At 44.2% G+C, this 13,421-nt stretch overlaps 2 protein-coding genes across 3 annotated transcripts in view; one reads left to right on the plus strand and one right to left on the minus strand.

The window, feature by feature from the left end:
• Rab3 (RAS oncogene family member Rab3) overlaps positions 1-4,534 on the minus strand; it is an 87,506-nt gene extending 82,972 nt beyond the window's left edge. The window contains exon 1 of the mRNA XM_075673044.1: positions 4,366-4,534. The gene's annotated coding sequence lies outside the window, so the exon portion shown is untranslated. The remainder of the gene's footprint in view (positions 1-4,365) is intronic.
• A 359-nt stretch (positions 4,535-4,893) lies between these two features.
• Positions 4,894-13,421, plus strand: part of LOC142560744 (WD repeat-containing protein 36) — a 53,570-nt gene continuing 45,042 nt past the window's right edge. Inside the window, exons 1-5 of one of the 2 annotated variants that reach the window (XM_075673047.1) lie at positions 4,894-5,157; positions 5,909-5,936; positions 8,261-8,361; positions 9,425-9,542; positions 11,815-12,002. In XM_075673047.1, the coding sequence (XP_075529162.1) occupies positions 5,005-5,157; positions 5,909-5,936; positions 8,261-8,361; positions 9,425-9,542; positions 11,815-12,002 (588 nt within the window). In that variant the 5' untranslated portion in view covers positions 4,894-5,004. The remainder of the gene's footprint in view (positions 5,158-5,908; positions 5,937-8,260; positions 8,362-9,424; positions 9,543-11,814; positions 12,003-13,421) is intronic. The other variant, XM_075673046.1, reaches the window with a different exon arrangement.

Here is a 13,421-nt window from a genome sequence, read left to right on the forward strand (position 1 = left end):
TCGGGCACCTTTAACGAGCATCCAGTCGACGCACGGCACATGAACGAAGCGTTATTCTTCTGCATTCCGCCCACTTCGGAATGCGGCGGCCGCGGCGGGAATCGAACCCACTACCTCGAGTCCAACAGCGCAACGACATAGACACTGGGCTACACCACAGCGGATACCAAAGAGGAACGGCTAATTAAAAAAAAACAATCAGCTTCTGAAACATGCACAATGACTACTCTTAATTGGCATGACATAAAATTTGGGTAAAAAGAAAGGACGCAAGAGAGACCGATGACGAGGCCGCCTTCTAAGTTCCTGCATCAACTCGCCGTGACGCCTCAGGGAGCTTGAAAAATGTATATTTGAATCTATAGGTATATTCGCAAATCAGCAAAAAAGGATGATCACATATTTAATTCCAAACGCACGTTAAGACTGAAGCCATCGAGTTTCGAAAATGTTTCCTCCAGCAGGCAAGACGGGGAGGGGTTGGGGGCAGACACGAGAAAGTAACATGAAATCGGTGACGTCATAATGACATAACCGTGCTACATGTAAGATTACGGATCGAAATTTAACGAAGTACGGCGATCGTATTACAGCAAAAAGCAATGTTTCTTTTTAAATTTATTTATTTATAATGCCATGCGAACGTTTCAAAGCATTAAAGAGGGGATCGGGTTACAAAGCATATTAAAGAGATTGCGGAGTGCGGTGCAAAATGAGTACAGAGAAGTTGACCTACATGATACTTTGGTAGGACTCCAATGAGTACAATAAAGCAAGAAAAGAAAATGACTGTCAATAATGTGTAACGGTACATACCAGTACGTGGAATCGCACTCTAGTAAGTAAAGCAAGCCTGTATATGTATCTAAGAGAAAAGGACGAAAGGAAGGGCAATACACACGTAGTGCATCAGCTCGAGCTTGAAAGAATCTACTTGGGTCTATACGTAATCGCTAATCGGTAAGAAAGCATCACGTTTTATTCCAAATAAAGCTAAGACTGGAGCCACCAAGTTCCGGAAAACGTTTCCACTAGCAGGCAAGGTCGGAACAGTGCACGAAAAGAGGAATTATCGCAGATGGGGAAACAATGTTTGCGGGGAAGTGGTTCCACTTTAGGTGACGCCCGAGAAAGTAATGACTGGGAGAATGCATTTGCGCTGCAAAGAGGGTACATGAGCCGTACGTAAGGGTGATCGATACGACGAAGACGCACAGCTAGTGTGGAGCGTACAAAGTAGCGCCGCACAGAGAGGGTTCTTTTATCGCCAATAGAGTTTGAAAAGAGCACCCTACTCGTCTAAAATTATTTACTGTTGATCGTTATACAATCCCCTTTAACCTTGTCGGCGGCAAGCCAACATTCAGTTTAGTACGGGATTGCTATAGTGTATTCCTCACGGTATAGTACTATGGATAGGTCTAAATTATTGTAAGGGAAGAATCGGGTTGCAAAAAGATGGAGTAACGTTGTAATGAATGGAGAGCTGCGCTCACTAAGCTGCTTGAGAGATAGAGAGAGAGAGCGAAATGAGTGATTGTATCAAGTGAGGTTTTCGCTCCAATGAGCAACGCCGGATGAAGGACGCCCCATATAGCGGAGAGCCCCGCATTAATTTTGACAACGTGGGACTCCCCATGCACGGTTTGCACCCTGTGGGGGTGTAAGACAGTTCACAGCACCCTTAGGGGCGTATCTTTGTTCCCAGATATAATCCGCACCTATCTTGCAGTAGCCTTGCTTTAACGCTGCGCTGCCAGTAATTCCAGGTGGGAGAAAGATATGCCCCCGAATTAAGGATGTAAACTGTATTTAGAGCGCAGGCTTCATTTGGGGTGTGGCCCTGACACCTCTCGTCGTGGAAATGTGAAATCGAAGCAGCAGTGCCGGTGAACACGGCAAATCGACCAGTGGTTACCCCGCTGCCATCAAGATGATGAACACGTAGGCACACCTCGCTTACAGAGTGGGCTTGCCCAGCTGCAAGTATGAGACGTCGCCGCGTCGCCAAAGTCAGCGCGCAAGACGAACACGGTCTAACATTGGATAAACGGCGGCTCATACCACACGATCATCTCAAACACCTGAGAGGCCGGTTTGGACTCCCCGCTGTGACCAGGCGAGCGCAGCGATATTTTCACCCCGTCCCCTCACAGGCCTTGAGGCCATTCCCCCAATAAAGACGTTTGTTTTTTCCCTATTTCTTTTTTAGCCTATACGACACGGGGTTCTTTAACAAGCTACATACTATTACACACTGTAGAAGAACACCAGCGTTTTCGCATTTCGTCTTCACCGAAATGCGGCCGTCAGAATCGAAGCCGTGACCTGGCGTTCAGCAGCAGAGCGTCACATATCCACTGAGTCATCGCGGCGGAGAGAGTGACATTACACCGTTTCACACTGAATGCGACCGAGGATGGACTGAACAGTGTGTCCTCGGTACCCCGGAGATTCTCGCATAACGGCGGGTACGCTGAAGCTTCCATTCGAAAAACTGATTTCTCGCGTTAATAACCTGAATCTGTATTATATATATTGGAGCGCCCCTCACCAAGCTTAGGTATCGCAGGCAGACAACGCGCGCATATCACGCGTATGTCAAGCACACGCGGAAGAAGTGGAATGTTTCAGGAAGTATAATGTAAAAAACAAAAACAAAAAGGATCACCCCAAGTGAAAGGCCAAGTGCACAAAGCCCTGATAAATACACATCGGCAGTGCTGGTTGGAGCCAAGGTGCTTCCAAGAAGTGAGGCCAACATTCAGATGTTCCGAGCAGCTTAAAGTAGTACTGACAGCCCGAGTTTCCATTCTTTTGCTTTAACTGTATGTCCTCAATCTCAAAACCCTAGAAAAAACGCTAGTGAGCCACACAGAATACTAAATAAATTACTATGATACATTTTTTTTACTAATCAGTTTATGCTTCGTTCGGGCATAATGGCAAATAAGAATGACCCAACAGTAGCTAACAAGGCAATGTCAAAGATGGTTAAACCCAAATAAGCTGAACAAGGGGCAGGCAAATGATGTTTTGTCCACTGGCCGCAGGCTGTGCGGCGAGATATATTCGCCTTATCACTCTGGGCCTTTCAGTCAAAAGTTCTCACAAGCGGTTCTCATTCCTCTCACAAGGTTTATCTTGAGCAACGAAATTTCGACAGGAACCTCAGTATGCGGCCCCGCCAGCTGGTCCCTTATTCTATGGTCCCACAGGTGCGGTCAGTGGCTTCGAAACTTTTGGCAGAGACTGCAACAAAAGTGCTCTTCCCAATTAGGGAAATCACAGTAGAGGTGTAACCACGCAGAGGTGTCACGGCTAGCCCATCGCACGGGCATTTCTGTGTGGCAGGTGTGTCACACGAAGCTGTCGAAACGAAGTTTAGGACCTTGCGCGAGTATAATACGTATGCAGCAGGCGGTCGCGTATCCATGAACGGTTTGACCTCGGCTAGATATAAGACACCTGCGCGTATTTCGCAGACCGATGACATGCTACCACCTTTAGGGATATATATTATACAGCGAGCTTGTTACGCGAGCATGCAAGCATACATATAGGCGAAAACACGGGTTGCTTTACGGTTGACTTGCGAAGGCAAAACATGTTTCTGTCGCATGAAACGTTATTTAGGTGAGCGGTAATGCGAGAACTCGGTGTCCGAGCTCCAGTTTCTGTGACGAAGTAAACGTGCGCCGCGGAGAAACACAGGTGTCACTGGTTTAGGACTAAACGGGTCCGCACTTGTACCGAAACAAACTGGCCGCTCTTAAAATGAGCAAGGGTTCAAACACCGCGCAGGATGCGTAAAATTCGCACACAATGTTCGCAAAAGTATGACAGCAAGACAACCATACGTAACGGTTGTGTGTGTGTGACAGGAGAAAACACAGCGGTGAATCACGGGTTTCGGTGCGAAAGCTTTCGTTTCTGTCGATCAAAGGTACACTACCTACAGTTCGGGAGTTTTCCTTTTAAATCGCAGTTTTCTTTATTTGTCTTCAAAGCAGGCCGTCAGTTAAGTAAGGAAGGTTTTAAACGCCCAAAACATGAGCCCTGCCAGTGATCACGGCGCATCGTGTTCATGAAAACGTAGCCTCAGCACAACACTTGGCAGCGCTCTACGTCGCAGTTGCGACATTTCAGGCATGTTGCGGTTCACACGCGCGAGTGGAAAGGCGCCAGAAGCGGTCAGTTGCGACAAGAACCGTTAGATTGCTGACACGTTGGCTCGCAGCCAATCGCAGGTTCGCGGACATCGCGATAGCCCGGTGCCAAGTTGCGGCGATGAAAACTTCGCGCGAAGCAGTCCAGGCGCGAGCGAACAGGCAGGCACCGGACCGGTTTGCCGGAGAGACTCACAGTTCTGATGGGTGAATCCGGAGTTCGGTTGTTTTGTTGCTTTCGTAGGAGCTCCCTCTCACACTTGCTTCTTAGCGACTTGACCCAATCTTTTTTTTACACTCCTGTTTGGCGGCTCGGGTCGAGGTTGGTCTTCACTGCAAGCACCCAAATGCCCGTATGAGTCGTAGGCCTTACGGTTTCGGCCCCACCGTCGTTCGCATAAAAGTCCAAAATTAACTGAGAACAATGAAGCAAAAAATAATACTAATGAATTTATTTTTAAACTGTTACACAGGCTCCATGCTTTTGTATAAATGTGCATGTGAAAAAATATAATGTGAAAAATCAAGGTTCCTTTCTTTTTTTTTGCTTGAAGACAGATTATCAGACAGGTAACTTGTTTTGATTTCAAGCAAAGCTATACCTTTCCAAACTTCAGGGAATTTCTACTGAAATGAACAAATGAAAACTATAACTGTTGATCTCCGCTTGTTGTGTGCTATCCACGTAAGCTACCATGTGCCTAAGTTGCAAATGAATCCAATTCAAGACAATCTTGTGCCGTTGTGCCATGTGTCTCGCGTGGTGCTAGGTGCAAGCACTGTTGACCTGATGTTTGTGGTTGAACAAACGTTTTTTCAGAACTGGTGTTAAAACATGAAGGCCGACACCTGTCCAAGCCGAATATTCCAAGGGTACAGAGCCTTGGGATACGTCTGCAACCACGTGCCTTTTGTGCTGCGGTATATTCACAGGCGGAAAGAGCATCTTGTCATCACGTCTATTGGGAGGTGCTTTCACACCTTCGGCGTGAGTAGCAATGGTTTAAGTGTTGGGAATGCCACTGACTCGTTTTACCCCGGTAAAACGTGTAGCGTGAACTGGAATTGTAGCACCTAACATGCCTTGCTGCTGGAGCTACATACATTTTCTGCATTTCGATCAAACTCGGAAGCACGATATTTGTGATCGGAGATGAAGATTCGGTTCTCTGGTTGTGGGTTTAGTTTCAGGGAAATTTTCAAGTTGTCACTGCTTGTGTGGGGTTATAGCAGGATTTTGATATCATCATATTAAGACTTATTGCGTGATGTTATCTTGATAAATGCTTCGGGATTAGCAGCCTACGAGCTTGTCTTTTTTTACTTTTTGCAAGGGAGTGTTTCCGAGCTAGTAAACTCAGAAGCATACGAGCTATGCTATCAGAATAAGAAGGAACGAACACATTACGCACCGCCAATTAACTGCTGGGATGCCGTGATGTTAAACCTCGTGTGTGGGTTAAATAACCAAAAGCTAACAGAATGTCTCGCGCACATTGTTTAGAAAATTGCTGCTCGGTTCCTTCATTGTATGGTGGTTCGTATATGTGTTTTGTCCAGCTGCCACAGTGCTGACTGCAGTGTATTTATATTTAGGGACGCATTGGAAGAACACCAGGTGATTCAAATTAACCTAGACACATCTGATGTGGTGCCTGTCATAGCATGTGCCTTGCTTTGGGGTCTAAAGCCGATAATTTAAAATTCTTAACACATCCCTGTATTTTACCTGCTTTCAGGGAACGAAACTCGACCTACTGACAGCAAGTGAGTGCCTCTTTCCAAATCTTGCCTTTTTCAGTGCAGCGCTTTCGTCAAAAAGTACATGTCATTTAACTAAGCAGAGCTTGAAAAGGGCCTATTTGTAGCTTCATCGTTGTCACAAACTTGATTGTTCTTGAACAAAACTCGGTTGACAGTTGGCCTTGTTGTGTGTCCCTTATTTTCCACTAATGTTGTGTGCCACCATGCCTGCCACAGCGCAGCGTGGCGATGATACAAGTAGTCTGTACAGTCAAAAAACACCACGCAAATAGGAGATGCTTGCAGTCCAGTTGGCACATCAAGTTATACCATAACATTGTCACTTCAAAAGTGCCTTTATTGTACATTTTATATGGATGCTTATGTTGTGAGACTCAACCTCTGCCAGAAGGAGATGAGGGGCAAGATGTCGGGGTAGGATACTTGGGCTGGCACGCATGAGTAATGTTTTGCTGCTGCCCCGGTAACGATGCAGTGTGCCACCTCCGTACCGAGCCCAGACGAGCACTCGCACGAAATCCCAGATCAAAGCCAAGGGAAGTGGCAAAGTCAGCGTGGCTTTGGAAATATTTTGACCTAATCCCGTCGGGGAATCTGAGAGTGATTATCTGCCAGCATTGGCACCAGTAGCCTGAAGTGTCACACCGATGTGCTGCAGCTTTGTGAAATATAGAAAGAAACGCACAGGCACTGCAGACCACGTTTAAGCAAGTGGAATGGAGCCACAGTCATGATAGGATCCTTCCGGCATGCACTCACTTTAAGTCATGGTACTGGTGCAGCAACTCCCTGCAATTTTCTCCACCTGAGGCACACGTTTCTGCCGTTCTGCTTCTCAGTGTTGCACATTTTTCGAATGTATTATTTTATTTTTTTTGCACATACTGCAGCCTGTAGCTGGTATTTAGCGGTAGTGGGAGAGTAGAAGGTTAGAAAATACAGGAGCCACTAAAACAAGGTTGAAAAATATATATATAACTTGCTTTGTAATAATACACATGGAAAACAGAAGCAGTCAGCAAAAGAGACAAAAGTGTAAAACAGGTGTAAGGATGAAATAGAATCCATACCAAGAATGCAAGAACTATGTGAAACGGGATCAGTGACATAAAAGCACAGAAAACAGGTACAATTCGATTCCAGAAATACATATACACACACAAAAAGGGGTGAGTGATTTATTAAGCATGACGAAACAAATTGGTGGGTAATAAGTGGATGGTACCGGGTAAAGCGTCGCATTTTTCAGTTGTTCTGGGAAAGAAAGTATAATATTTAAAAGTGCTGGTACGTGAATATTAACGCTTGAGGTTAAGGTCGTGGTGACTATGTGTGGAAGACTAAGCAGCAAAGCACAAATGATGATTGCGTGATAGACAAGATGAAGAGTTAAAATGGAGTGATGAAATTTTAATAAGTCGCTATATCTCTTCATGCTTGACGGGTGCTGCAGGTTTATTGAAAACATGGCTGACGAAGGGCACAAGTTATTGTCAAACTATCGATAAGCAAAGCGAATGGCCTTCTTCTGGATGGCTTCCAATTTATTAATGTCAGCTAGTTTGTGCAGTTTCCAAACAACTGCACCATATTCCAAAGCAGGATATATTACTGATTTCTACATGGGCAGTCTAACTTCTTTTGAAGAATATTTTAGTGATTGCTGCAAGCACTCAAGTTTTTTTTTTTCAAGACTTTCGCACGAATGAAACCAAGATCTCCAGACCAGGATAAGTTATATAGTACTAAGCACAAGTGAGTGGAAAGGAAATCTATTACAAATATCACCGGTTCTCTCGTGTATGATTGGCACAAACGAATAGTCAAAGGGCTATAGAGTTGAAGCTATCTTTGGCCAGTGTCAGTACGAGGCTGCACGCTTACAGTACACTGTCTCACTGTGGCGTGCAGTGCAGGCCAGCTGGCTGCATGTCCCAGAGGAGGGTGTGCCCATTGTTTACTACTTCTCATTGACTTTACTGTTTGACTGACGTGACCGATAGCCTTTAATGCACCTCACAATGTTGGTGTGATGGAGCATAACTCTGTATCACTGAGGTCCTTACTGCGCCTTCCTCTGATTCTTGCGGTAATTTCTCGCTTTGTTAGCACTGGTGAACGCGCGTGCAGCCTGGTGTAGTTCCTCCCCTTTTGAGTGAAATGTGTTGTCTTAAGGCGAGCTGTAGTTAAGTGTCGCCCGAGCATGACACACAGTCAGAGGGATGGACATGCCCGAATTGAAAAGCAGAGATGTTGGCAGAGTCAGTTGTCTTTCATTTTGAAACTGTGGTCTTGTCTGATGTCACTGTGGTCTTGTTCCACTTCAGGCCAAGCACATGACGATGATATCAGTTGCATTGCTGGCGACTCCCGGCTGGTCTATACGGCATCTGGAAAGACTATTTATTCCTGGCTACGTGGAAGTGAGGTATCTTTTTTGGGAACTTCTAATTTCATAGGGAATTGGGCAGTTGGGGTGAAGTAATTACTTGAACCTGTTTACTTTCATAAACTGTTGGGAGCGCAAATATTGGCAAGTCAAATGTTTAATGTCTTCAGATGCACCATTTCAGCAGGGACTCATTTCTAGGTCATATATTGATCTGCCTGTCCTCAGAAGAGCACCTTTATGAACTGCCATTTACCTTCACAGTGCACAAATCAAGTGCAAAGACAATTTCTTTTCTTTTTTAACCTTTCTGGCTCTTAACAGCTCTAATAATAATTTTCTTCAAGTTCAGTATTAACTGCACTATATTTTCACTCGCAAATTGCCATGCAGCCTGTATCCCTTCGAGATCCCTTTAAGGTTAGCACCATTTCATGGCAATATTTCAAAGCACAGTACTGTCTACTCTTAGGGAAAACACAGAATTGGCATTCAAGCAAATGTCACTTTAACATTTCTTCAACTTGATATGATGTGTTAGGAAGAGTCCCATTAAAAAAAAAGATATTTCTCCTGGCTATAACACAGTGTGAGCTACCTTTGTTCTTAAATAAAAAATCAGTATAAGCAGTTGGATGACTACACGACAGAGAGAGCCACCCTAGCCTCACCACCCCCCTCCTCAAGGCCGGTGCAATCCGTGAAGAAAGGGTAGAAAAGGGAGTCCTCTCTGAGCAGGGACTGTCCTGTGCCTTGGCTAGCCTCCAGATTGTTCACTTTTACTAGTGCCATCGCGGTTGATGCCTGCAACAGTTAACCAGTGTCCTCGAGGTGGCCCCTGGACTATGCAGTCTTGCTCTGCTCTTGCAGTCTCGCTTTCATGCCTCCGTTGTTTTCCTGAGTTTGCAATACTCCAAACCTATTCACTACAAGGCCTTTGCATCAAAACTGGGGTGCAGTCAGGTCTGGAAAACTAATTATGTGTTACTTTTAAAAGCGCACTTTGCGCAGTTGGCTTGGCTGATGCACTGTTGTGTCATGTTTCATCTCGCTGTCGGTGTTGCATGATGTGATCTTTTTCTTTTTCATTCCTTTCTCGTAGCTACAAAACACCTTCAGTGGTCACGAGCACGAAGTCAAGCTGCTGCTTCCATTTGGGAATCACCTGGTTTCCGTAGATGAATCCGGCAGGGTAATCGTCTGGGAAATCAAAACAGCAGGTACGTGTGTTTCAGCATCACCCGTTCTGTACATGTCGAAGTCATAGCCTAGTGCTCTAGCTGCCGTATGTTCGTGTGAAAAATATAGCCTCATCGACTTTGTTGTTGCAAGCATATAACTCTTGCTACCTAAAGGTACACACCTCCAATGCATAGTCATGGAACGGTCATAGTACTAATATAGGCAGAAGCAATGGCGAGAAATGTTGAAAGAGAAGAATCCTGATGGTCTATTGGGCGAAAATATTGGTTTGAACAAGTTGGACTCAAAAGTAAAAGCAAGATATCAAGCCGTATGTGCCTTTAATTTCTGGTGTTGTTGTTGTCTTCTTTTTCTTTTTCACCACTTTCTTCTGCCCTTCTTCTTCTAGAGATTTTTGTCCCTTGCAGATCATGAGAAGCCAACAAACAAAGACACCAAGAAAAACATAGGGGAAATTACTTGTACTTAATAATTGAATTAAATAAATGATAAATTCATGGCAATGAAATGGTTAGAGCATCACACGCGTAATGCGAAGACATGGGATTGTTACCCACCTGCGGCAAGTTGTTTTTTCATCCGCTCTCATTGTCATTAATTTACCATTTCGTTAATTTGGTTATTAAGTACAAGTAATTTCCCCTATGTTTTCCTTGGCGTCTTTGGTTGTTGGGCTTCTCATGATATGATTAATAAAAATTGGGCCCCTCAGTTAACCTCCTCTCTTCCCTTGCAGAGTAGCACATAGGCAAACACCTCTACGCCTTCAGACCTCCCTGCTTTTTTAATAATGAAAAGTGTTTTCTCTGTCTCTCTAGTTGAAAATGTACTACACAGACCTGCATTTTTATTCCAGCTGCTTTTAAAAGTAGATTATGTGCTTACCACTGCTTCATTCTCACTCAAATTTTGCAAAATACAAAATTTTATGGCCCTTCGTTATTCAATAAAACTTGCATAGTAGTTTGTCTGGTTTGTCCGGACTTTAGTTGAAGGCACATAGCAAAACCAGTTCAAAACTCTACGACAACTCGCTGCTCCAGAAGTGTGCATACAACTCAGGTTTTGCATGTGTGTGTGTGTGTGTGTTGAAATAACCAGACAAGAAAGTGTGGCATGTATTTCATTCAAACTGTGTAGATTAAGAAATGCAGTCTTGCTTTGATGTGCAAAAAAAAAAAAAGAGCACTGACAAGTTCAAAATCTTGTTTCAGAGTTGTTGGGAGTAAAAATGCAGGTCACGGTATGGCATTTTGGACAAGTATACACTCTCATAGATGGGCCCATTTCGTAACCGAAGTGACATGCGATCAAAAGGACTTTGATCTGATCCTTGTCAACAGTAGCGCATGCGAGTTTGTCGTGCAGCATTCCGGTTGACCATCCATTTGTGTCTAAAATGGTGTTGACTGCTCCGTGGTTTGATTTCGAGTCTGTGTGCTCTGATCTGCCATTAGAACATGCAGCCAGTGCTTCCTTTCGGGCATTATTGCAGACTTCCCTAGAAAGAGCAGGAAATTTTTCCCATGGGAAGCTCTGTATCTACGATTAGAATTGAGCATTCACTAGTTAGCATAGGGTTATTGGTAATAAACTTAAAGGGAAACTAAAGATAAACACTAAATCAGCTTACACTGATCAAGTTTTCTTTATACAGTCAAGCCTCGATATAACAAATTATCTAATGTAATGAAGTAAATAAATTTATTGCCGCTATTGCAGTGTGACATACATGTTATTTATAACTAATGTCAGATATAACGAAGCTATCCTTGCATCAGATGCTACTTCTTATAACGAGGTTCAACTGTAAATTCTATTTTCATAAATTTTATGGCAAGAGGAGAAAATGAAGGCTATACTTACATTTCTTTTTTAAGTTTTCAATTGAAGCCCCTGCGCTGCTGCATGAGTGTCATGTCACAGATTTCAAAGTAGTTTCTCGTATTTGGGCTGTCGCAGGGTAACAAAAGTTTTGAAAAATTGCTAAGTTCAGTCATTAGCTTCTTTAGAATGAAATACAGTCCATCTTCACAGATGAACAAATTAACTAAAGTTCAGTGAGTATGCCTTATCAAAATCTATAATGTCATGGAGAGCTGGTGTAAGGGAGACCAAGACAGTATCGCCACCTGTCTTTTGTGTTTGTGTCTTTTATTTTTCTTATTACTTAATTTTCTCTTTAGCGTCTCCTTAAAGGATTGCCCTCCTTGCCTGTAATCAAGAAAACATGAGCTCCTTGTTAGCTTCTCTGATGTAGCCTGCCTCATTCACGCTTTCCGTACGCAGAGCTCTATCTGGAGCTGTCACTCGACTCCGCCTCATTCCGGGCCAGCACGCTGCTCCATCCTGTCACTTATGTGAACAAGATCCTGGTGGGCAGTGAGCAGGGACCCCTGCAGCTGTGGAACATCCGGACTGGAACACTGGTGTACACATTCTCCGGCTGGCAGAGCCCTGTCACTGCACTTGAACAGGTTAGTGGCTTCAGTTCAGAACAGCCTTATCTTATTTGTCCAGGAACATCCTGAAAGGAGGTCCTATTCTAAATAGTGCCACAAACAGCGTGACAGCATCCCAGGAACTTCTTGATGATACTATAGTAAAATCTCCTTAATCCGACCCTAATTTGGAAAATCAAATAGTTAGGACTCACCCTCTGGTCCTGACAAGCATATGCATCATTTCAAGAGGCCTTGGAACACTCTTGGAGCATGGTAAATTACTCAGTTTCATGCAGTAGGGAATGTGCAATGCCTCTGCAAAGATCGGTCACGTTTTCCTGCAGCTATGTCAAGCCCCCACCATCTAAACTGCACATGATGATGCCATGTTGCCCTCATACAACTGTTGGCTAGATGTGTGAAAACATCACCAGCAATATTAACTTTATTAACAGCTACAAAAGTGCCTGCAACGGTAACAATGTTCATGATACTTGACATATTAAAGACGATGAGCTTAAGACATATTAAAGAATTACAAAATATCGCTGCATTCAGATTGTGCACATAAAAATTCATCTTGGTACTTTCTGTATTCGGCGGCCATTGCCTGCTCGAGTTGTGCCGCCTCCTCTGTAGCGCAATATTGTGACGTCGCTCAAATTTCACTGACCAGCATCACAGTGTGTGGCTGCGCATTCCAGTGCGTATTTTGCTTTGTGTGTAAAATTTTAGCACATATATATACTCACTTAAACGCAAGTAGACGCACAGCGCAAATGTGGCATTTGTTGTTTCTGCAGGTGGCAGAATATTTGGAAGATGTACTTCACTGGCATTTTGTTGAAAATGAACACGAAATGGTGACGTCAGGGTGAAGCTGTTGGCTGCTAAGGCGGTAGGAGTAGTAAACTTACTCTGAACAGGTTATTGGAAGACGAGCAGATTCGGCAAGCTTCTGGTTGATTGGCAGCCTCAGAGTTTAGCTTAGCATGTTATTGGAGCCAAAATAGCAAGTAGTGGTGCCTACACGAAAATCGACAACCAAAATTAAACTACGCGCTACCGTAACGTTTAGTGAGCAGAGCATTGCGGGTACCATCCCTCCCCCCTGTATCCTCTGCAGTGCAAGCCATTGAAGAAGTGGGAGCACCTCCGAGAGGATGAAGGGCAATCTTTGAATTCCGCAAACTCCGCTTCTACTAAATGCATTGCAATACTTCTTGATTCAAAATACTCCTAAAATTGCATTCTTTCATGTGAAATGCTTCGCACAACTTTGATAAAAAGTGTTGCAGGGCCCCTTTGATGGCATCAAACTCTTGTTGAGTTGGACGTAGCTGGCCACGTGCCAGTTAATTTGGATGGACTTTGGAGTGCCCCGAGCATGTAGTGGGACAAATGTATGGCACAAAAGAGCAAATGGGAGCAGGTGGCACTAGCATCCAACCA

Source organism: Dermacentor variabilis, chromosome 10, assembly GCF_050947875.1.
Source record: "Dermacentor variabilis isolate Ectoservices chromosome 10, ASM5094787v1, whole genome shotgun sequence".
Lineage (NCBI taxonomy): Eukaryota > Metazoa > Arthropoda > Arachnida > Ixodida > Ixodidae > Dermacentor > Dermacentor variabilis.